The sequence below is a fragment of the Schistocerca gregaria genome, chromosome 4 (genome assembly GCF_023897955.1).
Source record: "Schistocerca gregaria isolate iqSchGreg1 chromosome 4, iqSchGreg1.2, whole genome shotgun sequence".
NCBI lineage: Eukaryota > Metazoa > Arthropoda > Insecta > Orthoptera > Acrididae > Schistocerca > Schistocerca gregaria.
The window spans coordinates 237,042,504-237,065,938 of NC_064923.1; the positions used below are offsets into that span (position 1 = coordinate 237,042,504).

The 23,435-nt window shown below is 42.4% G+C and overlaps 1 protein-coding gene across 1 annotated transcript in view; it reads right to left on the bottom strand.

Annotated features, from left to right (window-relative positions):
* The window catches only part of LOC126267285 (uncharacterized protein C6orf132 homolog), a 285,985-nt gene that overhangs the window by 49,592 nt on the left and 212,958 nt on the right, over nt 1–23,435 (bottom strand). Inside the window, exon 3 of the mRNA XM_049972356.1 lies at nt 12,566–12,739. Coding sequence (XP_049828313.1) covers nt 12,566–12,721 — 156 coding nt within the window. The 5' untranslated portion in view covers nt 12,722–12,739. The remainder of the gene's footprint in view (nt 1–12,565; nt 12,740–23,435) is intronic.

Below are 23,435 nucleotides of genomic sequence, written 5' to 3' on the forward strand. Positions count from 1 at the left end.
TTATGCGATCTATCCATCTAATCTTCAGCATTCTTCTGTAGCACTACATTTCGAAAGCTTCTATTCTCCTCTTGTCCAACCTAGTTATCATCCATGTTTCACTTCCATACATGGCTACACTCCATACAAATACTTTCAGTAATGACTTCGTGACATTTAAATCTATACTCGATGTTAACAAATTTCTATTCTTCAGAAACGCTTTTCTTGCCATTGCCAGTCTACATTTTATATCCTCTCTACTTCGACCATCAGCAGTTATTTTACTCCCCAAATAGCAAAACTCCTTTACTACTTTAAGTGTCTTATTTCCTAATCTAATTCCCTCAGCATCACCCGACCTAATTAGACTACATTCCATTATCCTCGTTTTGCTTTTGTTGATGTTCATCTTATACCCTCCTTCCAAGACAATGTCCATTCCGTTCAACTGCTCTTCCAAGTCCTTCGCTGTCTCTGACAGATTTACAATGTCATGGGCGAACCTCAAAGTTTTTATTTCTTCTCCATCGATTTTAATACCTACTCCGAATTTTTCTTTTGTTTCCTTTGCTGCTCGCTCAATATACAGATTGAACAATATCTGGGAGAGGCTACAACCCTGTCTCACTCCCTTCCCAACCACTGCTTTCCTTTCATGTCCCTCGATTCTTATAACTGCCATCTGCTTTCTGTACAAATGGTAAACATCCTGTCGCTCCCTGTATTTTACCCCTGCCACCTTTTGAATTTGAAAGAGAGTATTCCAGACAATACAGTATTAATGTTAAAGAAAAAATAGAGATTTTAACAGTAGTTCAAGGATAATTATAACAATCAAAAAATAATTGAAACAGTCAAGAATAATAATAATAATAATAACAGTAATGACTGTTTATATGAAAGTAAACATCATTTTCTTTTATGAATGTCCTATTGCTAGTTGGGAATTTTCTTGTTATCTTCTTGTAGCTTGTGAGTTACTCACATCGAGCAATGACATAAGACGAGAGAATGGGGTGAACGAGATATAGAAGACGTAGCTGGGTTAAAAAATAGCTCTGAGCACTATGAGACTTAACTTCTGAGGTCATCAGTCCCCCTAGAACTTAGAACTAATTAAACCTAACTAACCTAAGGCCATCACACACATCCATGCCCGAGGCAGGATTCGAACCTGTGACCGTAGCGGTCACGCGGTTCCAGACTGTAGCGCCTAGAACCGCTCGGCCACACCGGACGGCGGCAGCTAGGTTAGAGGAAGAGAAATAGAAAGGTAAAATTTGAAGCTATGATGGAGAGGCGAAAGAAAGAGATGAGAGGGGCACAACAATGGTGGCTATACCGTACCTAATATGTAAGTTTTTAGTTGACCCTTAAATGTTGAGTGGTTCTGGATAAGACGCAGATCACAGGGGAGCGCGTTCCATATTCGTATGGTTGAGATGGAGAATGACACGGAGAAAGATTTTGTGTTCTGTAAAGGTACAGCCGATATGCTAGACGTATCCGATCTGGTACTGCGGTTGTGGAATGTTGATAGGTGTTTAATGTGAGAAGATTAGTGACTAAGAAATCGATGAAGTAAGCACATCGTGTGGAGATCGCGTGCCTTATGTGGGCGTATCCAACTTAGCAGGGAGTATGAAGGACTGGTATAATCATACAACCGTATATTGCAGACGTATCTAACGCAAGCATTCATCACTAGCTCGAGGCATTTCGAATTTTCACTATTTGTGCTGTGTTGAACTACATCATAGTAGTAAACATTAGGCAAGACTAGAGCTTGGACTAACTTTTGTTTAACATGAGTTAGAAATATTTTTTTATATTTTTGGATTGCTTATACATACAGTCAGTGTAATCAACGATTCAGCTGTCCCATATTTCAGTGTGTGTCTATTCGAATGTCCTCACTTTCGTCCTACGACGGTGAATCAGGCATCTGTGCTTCTATGGCCAGTAACATAGCGCAACAATAGCATTCTGCCTGATAACATGATTTAGAAACATCGTTCGTGGAAACCGCAGCGGCCGAAGGGAAACACTAGTTTAAAAAAAGTTAAAAATCAGCATTAACTGCATAAAATAATTTATTTTTATTTTCAAACGCAGCCGATTTCCATGTATGTGAGATTATCTTCAGACCTGTTACTCTATAAAAGATACAACATTACATTTTAGAGGAGAAGTGAAAATATGCACAGCAATAAAATACACTCCAACACAAAAATAAAAAAAAATGTTTCACAGTGATGGGATTATCGATGGGACGGATGTCGGTAGATGCAATGTACATATACAGGCAAATAAGTGATTACTATTTTAGAAAAACTGGATGATTTATTCAAGAGAAAGAGTTCCACAGATTGAACAGTCAGCAACGCTTTGCTCTACCTCTTTGCCACTATGCAAGCAGTTACTGGTAAAGTGGTCGTATTTCCTCCTAAGGCGGTGGCCGAGCGGTCCTAGGCGCTTTAGTCTGGAACCGCGCGACTGCTACGGTCGCTGGTTCAAATCCTGCCTCGGGCAGGGGTGGTTGTGTATGTCCTTAGGTTAGTTAGGTTTAAGTAGTTTTAAGTTCTAGGGGACTGATGACCTCAGATGTTGAGTGGCATACTGCTCAGAGCCATTTGATTTTCTTTTGTCCTCCTGACGGATATCATGCCAAATTCTGTCTAATTGGGACGTTAGATCGCCAAGATTCCGAGTTGCTTGGAGGGCGCTGTCTGTAATTCTCCAGACGCTTGTAAGTGGGGAGAAGAGCCGGCTACCTTCATGGTCAAGATAGCATTTGGCTAACATGAAGACAAGCAGTAGAAACTCGTCCGTGTGCGGGGCGGGTTCTATCTAGCTGAAATGTAAGCCCGTGATGTGTTGCCATGAATGGCTATAAAACGGTGGGTAGATTATCGCCGACGTTCCGCTCTGTTGTATGGCAACCAAAGGGGTCCTGTTATGAAAGGAAATGGTACCACAGGCCATAACTCCCGACTATCGGACCACATGGCGTGCGACATTCAGATTGGTACCCCACCGCTGTGTTGTGCGCCTCTAGACACGTCTCTGCTGGTCATCGGAGCTCAATTCAAAGCGGAACTCATCAATGAAGACCTACTGCAGTCGTGAGATTCCAGACCGAAGAACTGCCTTTCACTCTGCAGCGGCGTGTACATCCTAGCAGACTAAGAGTGTGTGCAGGACTTAGCCGCTAACCCGGATGTTACCCGCGGCGCCCAGTGGTCTGACCCAAGCATTACCTACCACAAGCGCTCACTGTTTGGACTCCGCCAGTTCTTCTCTCGTACCGGGGAGTAAAGTATTTTGAAATAGCCTGGTGCTAGTCTATCAAAGAACACAAGAGAGCATCTCTGCAGTTCTGGAAGGAAGTGCAGAGAAAATTGAAGCTGTGTGGTCTGCCTGTGCCTGGGTAGATCAAAAAATAGATCAAATGGCTCTAAGCACTATATGACTTAACATTTGAGGCCATCAGTCCCCTAACTAACCTAAGGACATGACACATCCATGCCCGAGGCAAGATTCGAACCTAAGACCGTAGCAGCTATGTGGAGCCGGATTGAAGCACCTGGATAGATCAGTCGGTAAGAGCATTACACGCAAAAGGTATGATATTTGGTTGGAGTCTCGATCGATAATATAGTTTCAATCTAACAGGAAGATTCTAAAGCGCGCTCACTCCACTGAAGGGAGGGAGACTCATTCTGATGATTTCCATTAATAAAAGTTTGCAGTCGAGTGTGGACTATCTTCAGCTACAGTCAAAAGCAGCATCGGCGTTCTTCTACAAATTGCTTTCCAGAAGGTGACCAGAAGGCGTTCTGGTACCGAGACTGAAACAGCTTATCACTAAAAAAATTTGTGGTACTGCACGTGAATGCCTTAGAAATGATGAAACTTCTTTTTCGTAGCAGAATTGTAACAGGATACCTCCAGGCCGAGATATTTCAGACATGCAGTGGGGGTGCGTACATTTTTATAGCAATTGTCTTCATTAGTTCTGTACATAATCCGTCACGGCAGTAAGGCAGCTACACTTCCATGAAGGACAGCTGAAAGTTAGTTTCCTCTATGGACCGACGGGCTGTGAGACACTGGAAGCTTACTCGAGGCAACGAGGTGGACGTTCCAGTGTCTCCTACTCGAAGCTTACAAACATTTACATTTTCAGTTAATGTGACGACTCGCGATAAGCATATCTCCTCACGACTAAATCCACATACACGCACAGCGCTGCTAACGTAGTAGGAAGAACACTCCCTTCCACAACAATTAAATCAGGTTGTGGTACAGTGTGTTAATGCGTGTTACATCCACTTTCGACAGCTCGCCAAAAGAAAACCAAGATTTGTATTTCCCGTAAGACATGCAGCAACAAAATTGTATATTAAAATTACTAGTATGAAGAAGCAGAAATTTGTTTAGTTTTGGATACAAAACAATAAAAGATACAAATTTTCTTTATAACGGGACGCCTTCAGAAAACGTCTCGGGTGGTACCTACATATAACGCTCTAAGAACATATGCTGACAGCCTTAGGTGGCTCATGTGCCCGCCATCATGTATTTTACATCTACATCTACATCTACATGACTACTCTGCAATTCACATTTAAGTGCTTGGCAGAGGGTTCATCGAACCACAATCATACTATCTCTCTACTATTCCACTCCCGAACAGCGAGCGGGAAAAACGAAGACCTAAACCTTTCTGTTCGAGCTCTGATTTCTCTTATTTTATTTTGATGATCATTCCTACCTATGTAGGTTGGGCTCAACAAAATATTTTCGCATTTCGCCGCGACGAAATACGTCTATACTGTAAAGACTTCCATCCCAACTCGTGTATCATATCTGCCACACTCTCTCCCCTATAACGTGATAATACAAAACGAGCTGCCCTTTTTTGCACCTTTTCGATGTCCTCCGTCAATCCCACCTGGTAAGCATCCCACACTGCGCAGCAATATTCTAACAGAGGACGAACGAGTGTAGTGTAAGCTGTCTCTTTAGTGGACTTGTTGCATCTTCTAAGTGTCCTGGCAATGAAACGCAACCTTTGGCTCGCCTTCCCGACAATATTATCTATGTAGTCCTTCCAAAGGAGTTTTGCTATTTAGGAAGTAAAATAACTGATGATGGTCGAAGTAGAGAGGATATAAAATGTAGACTGGCAATGGCAAGGAAAGCGTTTCTGAAGAAGAGAAATTTGTTAACATCGAATATAGATTTATGTATCAGGAAGTCGTTTCTGAAAGTATTTGTTTGGAGTGTAGCCATGTATGGAAGTGAAACATGGACGATAACTAGTTTGGACAAGAAGAGAATAGAAGCTTTCGAAATGTGGTGCTACAGAAGAATACTGAAGATAAGGTGGATAGATCACGTAACTAATGAGGAGGTATTGAATAGGATTGGGGAGAAGAGACGTTTGTGGCACATCTTGACTAGAAGAAGGGATCGGTTGGTAGGACATGTTTTGAGGCATCAAGGGATCACAAATTTAGCATTGGAGGGCAGCGTGGAGGGTAAAAATCGTAGAGGGAGACCGAGAGATGAGTACACTAAGCAGATTCAGAAGGATGTAGGTTGCAGTAGGTACTGGGAGATGAAGCAGCTTGCACAGGATAGAGTAGCATGGAGAGCTGCATCAAACCAGTCTCAGGACTGAAGACAACAACAACAACAACAGTCCTTCCAACTGAAGTTGTTCGTAATTTTAACACCCAGGTACTTAGTTGAATTGACAGCCTTGAGAATTGTACTATTTATCGAGTAATCGAATTCCAACGGATTTCTTTTGGAACTCATGTGGATCATCTCACACTTTTCGTTATTTAGCGTCAACTGCCACCTGACACACCATACAGCAATCTTTTCTAAATCGCTTTGCAGCTGATACTGGTGTTCGGATGACCTTACTAGACGGTAAATTACAGCATCATCTGCGAACAGTCTAAGAGAACTGCTCAGATTGTCACCCAGGTCATTTATATAGATCAGGAACAGTAGAGGTCCCAGGACGCTTCCCTGGGGAACACCTGATATCACTTCAGTTTTACTCGATGATTTGCCGTCTATTACTACGAACTGCGACCTTCCTGACAGGAAATCACCATATTTTTAACGTACTTCCACCTCACTACGTCAATTTAAATTACTACTGTCACTGAGTAACTGCTTAGCTTGATCGTGAACGGCGCTAGCAGCGTGTATCGATATATCCGCTGTCGTAGTATCTCTGCTCGACTGCTAATGCTTCCCGATCGTTGTCTGTCGTAAAAGAGTTCGGGTCTCGAGTTCGAGCTGCAGTCAGTTAGAATGCTTCTGGAGCGCAGTTCGGACCTGCCAGTCGGGGAGTTGCAATGCGGCACTAGTACAGTGGGGTTGAAGCAGCAGTGAGGCGTGCGTCGACATGGCTCGCTCGACCACTGCCGCCATCCATCACTTGAGCCGTGGCGGTCGTCGTGTCGGACGACACGTTTTGGCTCGCCGATCGTTCGTTCGTGAGTCGCTTGTGTGTGTGTGTGTGTGTGTGTGTGTGTGTGTGCGCGCGCGCGTGGGCGCATCACCTCCCCATTTGTCCTCATGCGTGCTTAGTGAATGTTGCGTACCGTTCAGGTCTTCGTGTAAGTGTTTGTCAGGTTGTATTTGTAGTTGGCGTGATTTCCTTTGACAGGTTATTTCAAATGTTGTCCTCTGAGAGGTCGGTCGTCTCATCGGCGACGTGTAACTGATCCTCTGAGCGCTTCTGAGCCCCTTCAATTACCATCTTGTGGAACTTGGGTCGGTCCTTTCCTGGTGCAGGGATGTCGGTTAGCCGGTGGGCGTGTTTCCTCTGCATGGTTGGGTCCTATCCAGTATTTCCGCCGTCGTGTGCCTGGAAGTGAGTGGGGGACGCACCAGCAATGCAATCGCGACGGTGCAACAGTCGCGGACGGACGAGCAGGCGGTCGGTCGGTTGCTGCGGGCCAGGGAAGATATCTCCTCGCGGTGCAGTCGCTGCGTCCACTGGCGGTCCCTGCTCAGTGTCGGAGCGTGTGTGGAGCTCTCCGATCGCTACGAGCTTTGCGGTTCGCCTGCCCAGGACGTCAAAGTTGAGTGTGGTTTGAAGCACCCAAGCCTCGTCCATTCATGTTGTGGTTCGTTTCGGTGGTATTAAATTTGCTTGCACATTTTTTCTTCCTTGCATTTGTGCCTTGTGAATGGCAGAGTGTGCTCCTGTCGAAATATCGGCGGTGTCCGACGACGTCACCCGGCAGCAAACCCGTAAGTTATTTGAACATTCGATCCGCCGGGAAAAGTTAAGGTCTCATACAGAATGAATGTTTCAAACGCTGTTCACTGCTAAACTCAGCACCGCTACTGCCTGCAGAGTGAATACGGAGGGTGCATAGGCAGGCCTGCTGAGCACCGACTGATCATCGGTGACCGTGACAAATAAATCACCAACATTGCAGTCCTTCCTTATGCACACAATGCCACTGGAAACAGTCCTTGAGGATGACGCACTTTTTCCCTGGTAGTGTATATTCGTAAGTTGAAAAACCTTCGAGTTTCACGAGAGATCTTGATGTTACAAATGTTTGTAATGGAGAACTCGAACTTGGTTTCTGTATTGATTGCAAAAGAGCGCTGGCAGATTCTACTTGTCCTGAAACAACTTGTGTGCAATTGTTCACTGCCAATATCTGTTCCGCCTGCTGAATAGCAAACAACTCCCACTGTTGTCGGAATGGACATAGCAGATAACAGAAGTTACGAAGTGCACTTGACAGTAATTGAAAATAGGACGTTATTCAGTTCTAAATGTTGACACAGATACTTATTGTTATTAGGCACCGAGTTTTTCAGTTCAATCGAAATGAGAACGATTGAATCCCTCGAAATAAAAATTATGCCTTTGCACATGTTTTGTCTCTGGTGTCTGGTTTCAGTCTGGAGGAAATCTATTTGGGTTGGTGACTGCATTATGCTGTAAAACGGGCTCCATTTTAATATCCACTCCATCTGACCGAAGCGATGATTCTTATGATGCAACAACACTGGAAAAAATTATACTTTCACTAATGTACTCGGGTCTCCGGGCGGGGACTACTCAGGAGGACGTCGTTATCAGGAGAAAGAAATCTGGCGTTCTACAAATCGGAGCGTGGAATGTCAGATCCCTTAATCGGGCACGTAGGTTAGAAAATTTAAAAAGGGAAATGGATAGGTTAAAGTTAGATATAGTGGGAATTAGTGAAGTTCGGTGGCATGAGGAACAAGACTTTTGGTCAGGTGTATACAGGGTTATAAATTCAAAATCAAATAGGGGTAATGCAGGAGTAGGTTTAATAATGTATAAAAAAATAGGAGTGCGGGTGAGCTACTACAAACAGCATATTGTGGCCAAGATAGACACAAAGCCCGTGCCTACTACAGTAGTACAAGTTTATATGCCAACTAGCTCTGCAGATGATGATAAAATTGATGAAATGTATGATGAGATAAAAGAAATTATTCAGGTAGCGAAGGGAGACGAAAATTTAATAGTCATGGGAGACTGGAATTCGTCAGTAGGAAAAGGGAGAGAAGGAAACATAGTGGGTGAATATGGATTGGGGGGAAGAAATGAAAGAGGAAGCCGTCTGGTAGAATTTAGCACAGAGCATAACTTAATCATAGCTAACACTTGGTTCAAGAATCATAAAAGAAGGTTGTATACATGGAAGAATCCTGGAGATACTAAAAGGTATCAGATAGATTATATAATGGTAAGACAGAGATTTAGGAATCAGGTTTTAAATTGTAAGACATTTCCAGGGGCAGATGTGGACTCTGACCACAATCTACTGGCTATGACCTGTAGATTAAAACTGAAGAAACTGCAAAAAGGTGGGAATTTAAGGAGATGGGACCTGGATAAACTGAAAGAACAAGAGGTTGTACAGAGTTTCAGGGAGAGCATAAAGAAACAATTGACAGTAATGGGGAAAAGAAATACAGTAGAAGAAGAATGGATAGCTCTGAGGGATGAAATAGTTAAGTCAGCAGAGGATAAAGTAGGTAAAAAGACGAGGGCTTGTAGAAAACCTTGGGTAACAGAAGAAATATTGAATTTAATTGATGAAAGGAGAAAATATAAAAATGTAGTAAATGAAGCAGGCAACAAGGAATACAAACGTCTCAAAAATGAGATCGACAGGAAGTGCAACATGGCTAAGCAGGGATGGCTAGAGGACAAATGTAAGGATGTAGAAGCTTATCTCACTAGGGGTAAAATAGATACTGCCTACAGGAAAATTAAAGAGACCTTTGGAGAGAAGAGAATCATTTGTATGAATATCAAGACCTAAGATGGCAACCCAGTTCTAAGCAAAGAAGGGAAAGCAGAAAGGTGGAAGGAGTATATAGAATGTATATACAAGGGCGATGTACTTGAGGACAATATTATGGAAAGGGGAGAGGATGTAGATGAAGACGAAATGGGAGATAAGATACTGCGTGAAGAGTTTGACATAGCACTGAAAGACCTGAGTCGAAACAATGCCCCGAGAGTAGACAACATTTCATTAGGACTAATGACGGCCTTGGGAGAGCCAGTCATGACAAAACTCTACCATCTGGTGAGCAAGATGTATGAGACAGGCGAAATACCCTCAGTCTTCAAGAAGAATATAATAATTCCAATCCCAAAGACAGCAGGTGCTGATAGATGTGAAAATTACCGAACTCTCAGTTTAATAAGTAACAGCTGCAAATTACTAACGCGAATTCTTTACAGACGAATGGAACAACTGGTAGATACGGACCTCGGGGAGGATCAGTTTGGATTCCGTAGAAATGTTGGAACACGTGAGGCAATACTGACGTTACGACTTATCTTAGAAGAAAGATTAAGAAAAGGCAAACCTACGTTTCTAGCATTTGTAGACTTAGAGAAAGCTTTTGACAATGTTGACTGGAATACTCTTTTTCTTCAAATTCTAAAGGTGGCAGGGGTAAAATACAGGGAGCGAAAGGCTATTTACAATTTGTACACAAACCAGATGGCGGTCATAAGAGTCGAGGGGCATGAAAGGGAAGCAGTGGTTGGGAAAGGAGTGAGACAGGGTTGTAACTTCTCCCCGATGTTATTCAATCTGTATATTGAGCTAGCAGTAAAGGAAACAAAAGAAAAATTTGGAGTAGGTATTAAAATTCATGGAGAAGAAGTAAAAACTTTGAGGTTCGCTGATGACATTGTAATTCTGTCAGAGACAGCAAAGGACCTGGAAGAGCAGTTGAACGGAATGGACAGTGTCTTGAAAGGAGGATATAAGATGAACATCAACAAAAGCAAAACGAGGATAATGGAATGTAGTCAAATTGAATCGGGTGATGCTGAGGGAATTAGACTAGGAAATGGGACACTTAAAGTAGTAAAGGAGTTTTGCTATTTAGGAAGTAAAATAACTGATGATGGTCGAAGTAGAGAGGATATAAAATTTATACTGGCAATGGCAAGGAAAGTGTTTCTGAGTAAAAGAAATTTGTTAATATCGAGTATTGACTTAAGTGTTAGGAAGTCGTTTCTGAAAGTATTTGTATGGAGTGTAACCATGTATGGAAGTGAAACATGGACGATGAATGGTTTGGACAAGAAGAGAGTAGAATCTTTCGAAGTGTGGTGATGCAGAGGAATGCTGAAGATTAGATGGGTAGATCACATAACTAATGAGGAGATATTGAATACCATTGGGGAGAAGAGGAGTTAGTGGCACAACTTGACAAGAAGGAGGGACCGGTTGGTAGGACATGTTCTGAGGCATCAAGGGATCACCAATTTAGTATTGGAGGGCACTATGGAGGGTAAAAATCGTAGAGGGAGACCAAGAGATGAATACACTAAACAGATTCAGAAGGATGTAGGTTGCAGTAGGTACTGGGAGATGAAGAAGCCTGCACAGGACAGAGCAGCATGGAGAGCTGCATCAAACCAGTCTCAGAACTGAAGACCACAACAACAATGTACTCTTTTAGTTTTTAAGATTTCACATGTTCTAAGCGTATTTTGTTCTTTTCTTCAGTTTCTTTAGTTTACAAGCCTGTTACTGTAAGTTCCATATATGCGACTTTTTCCCGTCCAATTGAACTTTCAGTTCAAGTAGTTACAAGAGTTCGATAGATTAATCCGCTTTTCAGTATCGATCGAGTGCCTTTTCCTCGGGAAGCAGTGTTGATTTGAATGCGTCACAGTATTTCTAGACGTCTTACCTGTTGCCTTGTTTCGATTTTAGAACCAGCGCGTCGATGAAATTTCACTGTAGGGCTAATTTTGTCACGCGCACTGAGCATCGCCATAGGTGAAAGTAACATTGGGAGATTACGAAATGGGCCTTGATATCTCACCTAGCATTGTGCAAGTGTTGTAAGGGGGACAACAACCGCTTTTCTTCTATGAGTGAGAGGCGAAATTTCATCAGAATTCTTGCTGGGTTGCAGTCCGTCATGATTTCGTCTCCTGTAACAATTTCACCCTAGAGTAGTCCTCCAACCAATGGGGGTGAAGATGTATTTGTGCACTAGAGTGTCTTCTGCTACAGTACTGGATACTGGTCCCGCATAGTATCTAATGCTGTTATCCCAAACAACCGAGTCGATGATTAAAAGTGTCGCTTGATCAGTACGTCACCCTTGTCAAACTTTGTTCTAACTTCTACAGTTTCGAGCTATTACGTGCGGCACCTCCAAATTTTCTTCTGTTCTTTATTTATTCTAGGGGCTCGCACGCAACTAAACCTTTCCAGGCCTGTGCTATCACTTACAACACACATCGCCTTGCCACAGCTCACTTGTTCGTCCTAGCACCATGTACCACTGTCTGCATAGCATGTCTCGACGAAATAAAGATAAAGACTTATCTTTCCCCAGTTCCAAGTGTTTTACATGCTTTTATAGCTTACTGAAGCTGCACAGTCACTCCTCAGTTAACAGCTAACAATAAATTAATATTACAACTGACTCATTGCCGACTTCGTTTTAATTCTGAAGCATGACTGCTACGTTCAGAAGAACAATTCAAACCGCCGCCCACAAGGTCTGACCTTTGCTTTGTGTGAGCGGTGTCAAGTGTACATTTGCTTCGCTACTGACAGGAATGTTTTAATTACAGACCACAACATATTAAAATGAAATTAGGAAAAGTGATGTTAATGTAACACTGTTCCTTGTGACAAAAGATACTTCAAAAAGTTCTTCTATGATAATTTTGTTTCAATATATTGACTTGATTACCTGATACTACCTTGACCTATCTTGAAATCTACAGCAAATACGATGAATATGTGGTATTGTACATAACAGTTTTCTTCAATAAAGCAACATGAAACTACGAAGCTATGTGTATAATGGTGCTGAGGTGTCGTACATATTACATCTAAAAATAGTTCACTATGGTTTCAAAAAAAAAATTTGAGAGCTATTCGTTATTAACTAGCATTAACGCAAAGCAATTAACACAACATTCGCTCACTTGCACTTTTAATTAATGCTCGGGAAGGAAAATCCTAGGTGACGAGTAGCAGGCAGCTGGCGTACTCACAGGCAGGGCATCACAGACGTCGGAGGGCAGCTGGTCCTCCTGGAGGCAGTGCTCGTCGTCCGGCAGGAAGGGCGGCCGCGGCGGTGGCGGCACCAGGAACTGCGGGGGCGGAGGGCCGGGACCCGCCCCGGCGCACGCCTCGCACTCATCTCCCATGCCGCGCTGCGGCGACACCTGGAAGCAGGCAGACTGCGCTCAGCGCCGCGCTCACTGCGACTCAGGTTGGTCAAGTTCGTTTACATAACAAGCTCACGGTTGCACCTGCACTTCTGTCACAGTCTCTTACGTAATAGAGGCTGAAGTGATTAGATTCCGAGTTCTTGAATCAAGTCCGCGCAGAAGATGTATGTACTGACTTCCTCGTAGATTAAAACTGTGTGCCGGACAGGAAGACAAATCTGGAACATTTGACTTTAGCAGGCAATGCTCTTACGGACTGAGGTATCTAGTCATTATTCACTAGTTTCCTTAGCAACTTTACCTCCGCGAGTACAATTTATCCACAACAGAAGAAAAACTATTAAGCGGATGAAGAGATAGACTGCATCCCTCAATATTCCTCCACGTTTACGAAAGTCTCCGAGTCTCACGTGGATTCGAGCTCTCAAAATACGTACTATCATGCCTTCCAAACACAACCTCCTATCCACAACGCCCTTCTTCCTGGACTACTTCGTCGCAAAATCAAAGTTTTCTCACTCCCAACTCCTTTCGACTCCAACAAAAAAGTACGAAATTTGAATACGAGAGCGTACTACAAAGTATGCCTCAGAGGTTATATGTTCAAACTCTTAAAGCTTTTTAAGTGAAACAAACTTTGTTAACATTTTGCATTTTTATTCTCCTTGTCTACATACCTATTTCTCAACATAGTCACCATGGCGGCAAATACATTTAACTCAACGGGTGGCCAATTTGTTGATACCATCATTCTGCAATGCTTGACTTTGTTGACGGAGCCAGAACCTCACCTCTGCTTGCACTGCACTATAAAAGTGAAGTCCTTTAAAGTGTTCTTTAAGTTCTGGAATCAGATGAAAATGACATGGGGCCAAGACGGGAGTGGAGAATGATCGATGACAGTGAAGCCAAGGGCCGGCCATGGTGATTGAGCTGTTCTAGGCGCTTCAGTCAGGAACCGCGCGACTGCTACGGACGCAGGTTCGAATCCTGCCTCGGGCCTGGATGTGTGTGATGTCCTTAGGTTGGTTATGTTTAAGTAGTTCTAAGTTCTAGGAGACTGATGACCTCAGATGTTAAGTCCCATAGTGCTCAGAGCCATATGAACCATTAGAAGGATTGTTGCAGATGTTCCAGAGCCCCTGTGTAATCTCACATTGTTATGCTTGCGGAGAGGACGCGTCACGTGTGGCAGAACTCGTCGAATGCGCGCCTTGAGTTCTCTGAGGGTCTCCCATTACCTTTCAGAATTTATAGTGGTACCTTTAGGCGCGAATACCAAATGCACACCCGTCTGAACAGAACACTGCTGATTGCGTGATCTTGAACGTTTTGCGATCTGCGATCCTTTCTGGCAGAATTCCTTTGATGCTCTCTGGTTGCTGGTTCTCCACTGCACAACATCCAAAATGACCTCATTCTACATTCTAATGAGACTACATTGTAAAGTTCTGCTTTTCGCAAGTAGTAGTCTACACTAGGAATTCATCAATGCAAAAAAAAAAAAAGGGAAGAGAGATTTGTCACTAATGGACTGATGGCTGAATTTATTTTGCAACAATAATACGAAGCAAATTCAGTTTGGGTTGACCTTTTCTAAATGTCCCCCTTTTCCGGAATGGAACTGAGAATCGAAATAAAGAATATGATTGAAAAGGGACTGTCTGAGAAGAGCGGGATATGGGGCAACAAAATGTTGCAGGTAACACCCATATGTCTTTGAGAGAAGCATGCTATGATAAACTTAGTTATCCAAGTCGTATGGAACTGGCTGAGGTTGGAGACTGTAATATCCGTCACCATCAGGTGGACTGCAATTATACCTGTATGTATACTAACCCTAGCATTACCAATGCATTTTCCATAACGTCCAACGAAAAAATGTCCGAGGACGGAGGGGGCTAGGGTCGTAGTACTTCGTGTTCACTAACACACAAAAATCTACACAGAAGAACAAATATGGTTAAATGTGTAACTTTTATTAGTAACATACTTTCCAAATATGTATAGGGACACAGGACTAAATAGTAGTACCATTTCATGAACGACTTTAATTTGTCACTAACTAAATGAGAAACTATGCGACTGTAGTGACATCTGGTGTCCGAAACACCTTATGCGTGGTTTTCTGGACTACTTGGTTACTGTCATCTTTCAGTCATTTCAGAAGCTGGCAGACATAATCAAACTCGTAAATCGTTTTTATTGTATTTGTTTTGGTGGTAAAACCTATGCTGTACTATATGACAGACTTTTGTGGAATCATTTCCAAAGTTTCTAGGTAAATACTGTTACTACTTGTAAGACACATGCTCAGAGATTTATACTGCATATATTTTTTTATAGAAACTATAAAACATTTACTCTTATGCTGTAATTTTGGGTTACTTTCAGAGGCCATTGGGGACAGCATAGTTAGGAAGTAGCAATCTGGCCCTAGAGATCGTCGCCACAAACATGCATCACAAGAGGACATGGAAAAACAAGCCTTCAGAAAATGAATGTCACTCCGAAGTGCTTCAAACAAATTTAAAATTTCTAAATCTGCATTGCAAAAGTACAACAAATTGTCTAATGAGGAAACTGAAAACAGAAAAAGGAAAGGAGGCCAAATAGAACCTGAAATATTAACGAAACACTTTTTGCGAAAGGTCTCATTGACTACTAACAAGTAAGACTAAATTACAATACTTTCAAAAGGTGCACACAAAGTACTCAACCCTCCTCGACATTGAGGCGGTTAATGTGAACAACTCTCACCACATATGAAATTATAGTAGATGTAACCGTAACGCACTTGATGTAGGAAGCTTGCAACCGAAACACATCATGCAAATAAATAAGCGTGCTAATAGAAAGCGATTGAAGCAGTAAAATTTATTTTCTAAATGCAAGCTTGGATTGCCCGTTAGTAGAGTATTGTCTACGAAGTTGAACAGCAAAAATTATTCACGTGGAAACATCGTTTGTAGCGTAGGCAGGCATCACCTGTTGGGGACACAGTGATCGTTTTCCAACAACAAAGACTGATTAAAAGCCATTGATTTTGTGCACATCGCCCTGTTAAAAAGCGAGTATGTCTTAAACCTTTTACAAAAATTGTAAGTAGGCTGTTTAAGTTCTTATATTGGTAAAGCCACCGCCACGTAGCGCTCTGTATGAAAATCACTGGCTGTGCTGTGTGCAGTCTGTGGCTGGGTGGCATTGTTGTAATGTTCGCTATTGTAGTGTTGGGCAGTTGGCTGTTAAGAGCGCGTAGCGTTGCGCAGTTGGAGGTGAGCCGCCAGCAGTGGTGGATGTGGGGAGAGAGATGGCGGAGTTTTGAGAGTGGATAATCTGGACGTGTGTCCATCGGAGACAGTACATTTGTAAGACTGGATGTCATGAACTGATATATATATATTTTGACTTTTGAGCACTATTAAGGTAAATACATTTTTTGTTCTCTATCAAAATCTTTCATTTGCTAACTATGCCTATCAGTAGTTAGTGCCTTCAGTAGTTTGAATCTTTTATTTAGCTGGCAGTATTGGTGCTCGCTGTATTGCAGTAGTTAGAGTAACGAAGATTTTTGTGAGATAACTGATTTGTGAATGATATAAGTTAATGTTAGTCAGGGCCATTCTTTTGTAGGGATTATTGAAAGTCAGATTGCGTTGCGCTAAAAATATTGTGTGTCAGTTTAAGCACAGTCATTTATAATTTCTCTAAGGGGACGTTTAAAAATGAGTCACATTGTTTATGTAGTAGTTCAAGTGATTTGGCGTCAGATGTGTTTGAATGGCAATCAAAGACTGTAATAATAGTGTCATTTTCATTTATTTGCACTCATTACGCAGTTTCTTCGCGAATGTTACAAATGACAAAAATATGTCAGTGCCTATCAGGCTAAGCAGTAAAGTGCCCGCCACCGTTTTATGCCACAGGAAGTCGGAACAAAATATGTTCCTCCACTCATGAATATTAAGTAACATGAGCCTCAGAGAGCGAGAAATGACAGTAACGAGAGGCGGTAAAAACGTAAGGTTTTTGGGGTGAACCAAATCTTCTAAATTGTGGTCAGCTCGTGGCTTAGAAGTGTTGCTTTTCACCCGCGCCACTTCCCTTTTTTTCTTTTTTTCGTGTTCTCCTGCCTCCAAATTCCCTGCAAAACCATTGCGAAAATCCGCCATTCGTGTGCATCCCTGTTCCTAAGCGGACCAGTTTTCGGCGGGAGGACATGAATTTTCATGTCTGCCAATGCGCGGTCCATGCTTATTTGCGTGTGATGAATGAAAGCTTTTACCGACATGAATAAAACATTTTAGCGCACATCCGAAGAAGAATAAACAGCGCTGGCGGCACGGCGCGATGTTCTGGCGGGGTGCCCGGCGCGCGGCGCGGTGCGCCGGCAAAGCCTCTCGCTACGCCAGCCGCTAGAGCGCCCGCTGCCCGCTGCAAAGCCTCTTCGAGCATTACGAACGACGCCGCAGCGGACCAAGGAGAGGCGTGCGGTGGCCAACACTGCGGGCACGCAGTCTCGTCCCACATGTCACAGCTTTTATACTGGTGTTTATCTCTTTCAGGAGATTAAAAAAGGGATGTTGTGACTCGTCTACACGTCGGGGGGCAGTGGTTCCATCCATGCCACACCTGTCGTGTTAAACATAAGGTACACTTTCTTTTAAATTCGTTTGCTCATCAGCATCATTTGATGGATTTCGGTTCTAGAGGATCATCATCAGCACTAAATATCCTACAGCTTGCTACGACAGATGTAAAAGTAATTTCCGGAGTACTCGTCGGCAGTAAGACAGGACCACTACTGTTTACAGCGTATACAGGGTTCATCACTTAAAACTCGCATCGCAAATATTGCGAAAAGGAGAAGTGTTATTGACGTGAGGTTTTCACAGAATGGATAGGTATGCAGAGGTTTGTATTGTTAGCCAATCAACAGATAGTAATAATGTTTAAAACTGAGTTTTTTGTGCAATCAAACATGCTTTCAAATCTAACAGTGCCTCTTGTCATTAAGGGGTGTAGGACGTCAAGCAGGCTGACTTGGAGCACGAGAGGCACCACAGGACATTTTAATTTCCATTGTCTATACTTTTACCAATAAATTCTTAAAACGTTGTCAGCATGACCAGGAAGGATACAGAATTCACACTCATAGACTTGGATGTTCTAATACATAACGAAATAATTTTCTTTGCGTGTGAAATTTCATCATTTTTTCACAGCATACAAACCATACTTAAAAGTCCACGAAACTCTAGAATTTTCTACATCTATTAAAAACTGTGGTAAAAATTGAGGTAATTAACTTTAAAATATGTTTTTTCAAACATGAAGTTTAAAATGTAACAGCTCATTCGTTTCTTCATAAATTAAATAAATTCTAGAGTGTCATACACCTGTAAGTATAGTATGTATGCTGTGCAAAATTCATCGAAGAATATCTCTGACTTATGAGGAAAAGAGTACCTGTAGCAACAAATGCAGACATAAGTGAATAAATGATGAAATTTCACTTTTTTAAAAAAATATTTTGTTATGTTTTCGAACTTCCACTGAAATGAGTGTGAATCCTGATTCCTTCCTGATGATGCTGACAAAGTTTTATGACTTTATTTGTAAAAGTACAGACACTCGAAATTAAAATGTTTTGTGATGCCTCTCATACTCCAACTAGCCCGTTTGACGTCCTACCGCCCGCATCTCGTGGTCTTGCGGTAGCGTTCTCGCTTCCCACGCCCGGGTTCTCGGGTTCGATTCCCGGCGGGGTCAGGGATTTTCTCTGCCTCGTGATGGGTGGGTGTTGTGTGATGTCCTTAGGTTAGTTAGGTTTAAGTAGTTCTAAGTTATAGGGGACTGATGACCATAGATGTTAAGTTCCATAGTGCTCAGAGCCATTTGAACCATTTGAACGTCCTACCCCCCTTAACAAACGAAAAGCAGAATAAATTATAATGATAGTGGTATTTGTTGCAGGGTTCCAGCGCGAGTCGTTTACGAGATATCGTATTCTTAAAAGTGTCCACACCGGTCCTTGTACAATGCCTATGATATAACACACTTCAGAAAAACACAAGCGCGTACTCTATGTACGTGGATTCTGAGCAGTAACGAGACAATTGACCGTCACAGGTTTTGTTCAAAATGACTACCGGCAACGGAAATACATGCTTCCACTATGGTACGGAACGGCTGCTACACATATGTGTTAGCATTTCAGCGGAGTTGTACGAGCAGTTGTAATGCAGTAATATGTCTTTGCATAGCATCAGGTGTAGTTGGTATGTCCTTGCAGACAAAGCCTTTCTGCTTTCGCTACAGGAAAAAAGTCTACATGAGTCACAAATGGGGAACAGGCCGACCGAGTATAGGTTCTCAGCATCCAATTCAATGATTTGGAAAACAATTTGTAAAGACATTCTGTAGTACTTCGTGCATTATGAGCTGGACAGCCATCGTGTTGGTGCCACAGGTTCCTCCTTGTCTGCAGAGGAACGTCTCCTAGCATCCGCGGGGAATGGTACATAAGGAGCCTGCGATATTTGTGCTTTCAGTGTTTCGTCTATGGAAAACGAGCCTATGTGCTGATCGTTCATTATCCCACGTCTGCAGTCCATGGGCGCTGACGTTCCCCTCACACAGCAAATGAGGATTTTCGACAGACCAGTAGTGCATGTTTCGGAGGTTTACCTGACCGTGATTGGTAAATGTGGTTTCAACACTAAACAAGATACATGATACATCTGGAATATCTAGTATTAATGTCCACGTACAGAAATTAACACGATTCTCATAATCGTTTCTATGCTGCTCTTCATGCAGCGAGATGTGATTGGAATTATTTATTATTTATGGTATGATGATACAGAGTTTGGATCAAATACATAATTTTAAGAGTATACAGTTTAAGAAATAACAAGCAAAATACAGGTACAGAATCAAATGTTCAAAGTATTATACTAAATTATGTACACATTACACAAGTTCTTAGATTTCTCAGTCCAATCTGTTGATCCAGTTGGGCCCTTCAGGTGATGCATGGTGGATGTCATTTATTGACCCCCCCAAAGGCTCGTTTCGAGCGTTCACCAACAATGTGTTTTATTGTTTGCAGGGCAGCTGCACAGTCACAATCTGGAGATGTTGCCCAGCCCCATTTGTGCTTTAGATATCCGCAGTTCCCTTGTCCTGTTCGGATGCTGTTGATGGTTCTCCACTGACGTCTGGGGAGTGGCAAACATGGAACTCACATGGAAGGCTTTTCAAGCACATGACCGCCGAACGCTGACGATTCTTCCCACTGACTTCTCCATACTTAGTTGATGTTTACGTCGGAGGCTTCAAGATGTTATGCAGTTCGCCTAGGTCGTTTTCTTGGCTTCAGATGCTGATGTTCTGCTATTAATATATCGCTGTGTACGGGTAGCTGGGGGTTCTTCTGAATGTTTCTTGAGGTCTTCAGGAGAGCATCCGAACTTCGTACAGCTGGAGGTTGAATGTTACTTAAAACTGGTAGCCATGCAGTTTGTGTGCTACGTATGCAGCCTGTGATAAGTCGCATTGTCTGGTTGAGTTGCATATCTATTGTCCTACTCAGCGACAGAGAGTGACAGTGCAAAAGCAGTTAATCTTAGGGTTTGAGCACTGCAACCTCAGAAGGTTCCAGCAAGCTTCTGAATGATAATATTACAGGTCTTCACTTAAGCGGCCACGTTGGACAGATGATGTCGGAAAGTTAGTGACCTATCGAGTGTTATTCAGAGGTATTTCGGAGTACTGCAGTACTGTAAGGTTTGTCCTCGGAGTTTAACTTCTGATTTATAGTCAGAGTTCCGTTTCGTAGGTCGAATGCTGAAGTAACATTTTGCTTAGGGTTTAGGCGGAGGCAGCATTTCCTAAACTATGTGTCCAGGATTTCCATGTCGGCGGTTAGCGTGCTTTCAGCAGTGGTGAAACTGGAGCTGTGGGTTACCAAACAGTTGTCGTCAGTATGTATGAATTTCTTTGAGGTTTTGGCTGGCAGGTCATAAATGTATAAATTGAAAAGGAGAGGGGCCAATACAGATCCTTGAGGTAGTCCGTCACTTAATTTGAAGACTTTGCTTCTGTCGTTATCAGAGTAAATCTGGAAAAGTGTGTTGCTTAGCATGTTGCTAAGTAGGTTTGTGTGTTTCCGACACTGAATGATGCTCACGAATTTTAAGAGAAGACCTTTTCGCCATACGGTGTCGTAGGCGGCAGATAGATCCAAGAAAGAAGTTATGCTTACGCATTTCTTCTCATATCCGCTTTCAATATGGGTTGTAAATGCAAGCACTTGATAATTTCAACTTCTGCCAGGCCTGAATACAGCTTGTTCTATGGGTATTTGTTTATTAATTGTTTCATAGATCGTGTTGTAGATGAGTCGTTCAAGTAGTTTGTTAGTAACACTTAACAGGGCTATTGGGCGGTAGCTATCTACTTTTACTCCGTCTTTGTTCGGTTTGAGGATTGCTAAGGATCGCTATTAGCTTGGTTTTCTTGAATAATGGTGGGAGACAACGAGTGGAGAGAATGTTTGAGAAGAAGTTAAAAAGCCATTTGATAGTTGCTGGTTCACAATGTTAGAGAAATTCAGGGTACATGCCATCGCATCCAGCTCTTCATGCAGAGTGATGTTATTGGGACTGAACTTATATCGATAGAGAATTCGTACGGCTTGCTGACTCATGCTACTTCCTCGCTCTATTGCACGGGAGTTAACTTGTTGATCAACAGCAGCAAGGACAGTAATTCCGCCGTCTGTTACATGGTCTACGTGCTACGCTTCCACTTCCACGTAACTGATTAAGAAGCTGATAGATAAATGCCGATATAGTTGATATCAATTGGGATGTGTTGCTGCGTACATCGCAAAAGAACGAACTGCATTCTTTTTACTCTCTCCATACACAATTAGCATGTCGGCTTTTTCTGCACTGATAAATCCCATCGTCTGCACACAATCTACTGCCTACACACACTAACTGATTAGCAAGTCGCAGTGCACTCAACGAACACACAAGCACACTGTAAGAAAACACAACAGCATCATACCTGGAAATTACGCAGGCTGAATGTGACATACGAGTACCGCTGTGGAAAATTTTCTAAATACGTTATCTCGTAGACCATTCGCAATAGAGTCCTGCAACAAGCACCACTGACATTCTAATTTACACTACTTTCAGCCTGTTAATGTAAATAGCAATTGCTTCATTTCAAACAGTATATCTTTGCACAAAAGTACACTAAGTATTATTACATTCAGTATATTCGCTAAAAATACGTGTCCCTGACTACCCATCCATGCTGTGAAAACCACACATCAACAGCACTTTCCATTTTTGCAATATTTGCGGTTCTGTATAAACGATCTAGCAGAAAGCGTTAGAAGCCATTTAAGACCTGAGCAGGTATGGCGGTTGTCTATAAGAAACTAGCAACGTCAAAAGACAATATCTATTTGCAGAACTACCTGCAGAGCGTTGGTAAATGGTGCAAAGTCTGGGAGTTGACTACGAATGTGAATGATATTGCGTAAGGGAAGGGAAGAAATCCTTTGCAGTACAACTATACTATTAACGACAAGTTGCTGGAAAGAATATCCGCTACTAAATATGTAGGGATAACTATCCACCGCGACCTTACGTGGAAGACCACGTAAAACAAACAGCAGGAAAAGCAGGTGCCAGACTGAGATTCATAAGAAGAATCTTAAGGAAACACAAATCAGACACGAAAGAAATGAATTACAAGGCGTTGTTCGACAAAATCTTGAGTACTGTGCATTGGTTTGGGATCCTTACCAGGTAGGACTGATAAAAGAGATGCAGAACAGCCAACGAAGAGCGGCACATTTCGTCGCAATAACGTCTGGTTCGCACGAGTGAATTACAGAGATATTCTACAATATCCAGTGGCAGACGATACAAGGAAGGCGTTATCGATCACGGAGAACTTTACTGGTGAAATTTCGAGAGAACACTCTCCTGGAAGAGTAGGGCAATATATTACTTCCTTCCCCACACATCTCGCAAAATTACATCGATGGGAAAATTCACGAAATTAGAGCTAATGTAGATGCTTACCGACAAACATTCTTACCACGCGCCATTGGCGAGTGGAACAGGGAAAGGGGAATCAGTTAGTTGTAATAGAAGTACGCTTCGCCATCCACTGTTTGGTGGTTTGCCGTGTATGATGTCGATATATATGTAGATCTAACCCTAATCAAACACTTAAGTGACCTCAATGGTTGATTGATAATCAGAGACTCGTCGATTTTGTATCGAGGTATCAATGATGATTGCTGTGAAACTGAAAAAATACGAGAGGACCGGAAAAACGAGTTTATTCATCCATTACACAAAAAAGGGGCAGAAACAGATTAATATACCTCTTCCCACTGACATGTACAACTCTGATTAAAGTTTTGCTAAGTAGGTTAGCAATCCAAAAGGCGGGCCAGCTAGGAGAATACCAATGTAGAACAGAAAGACCATGTGTCCAAACGGTATATTGAACTTTTAGCCTAAAATACTTATGTACCTTTTTTTTATCTAAAAAAGAAGAAGAAGCCTATAATTCTACTGATAGTGTTGGTGTTCCAGAAGAATTTGGTGCTGACAATAAAGCAATAGCAGTCTTTAAGCAAACTTTGAATTGT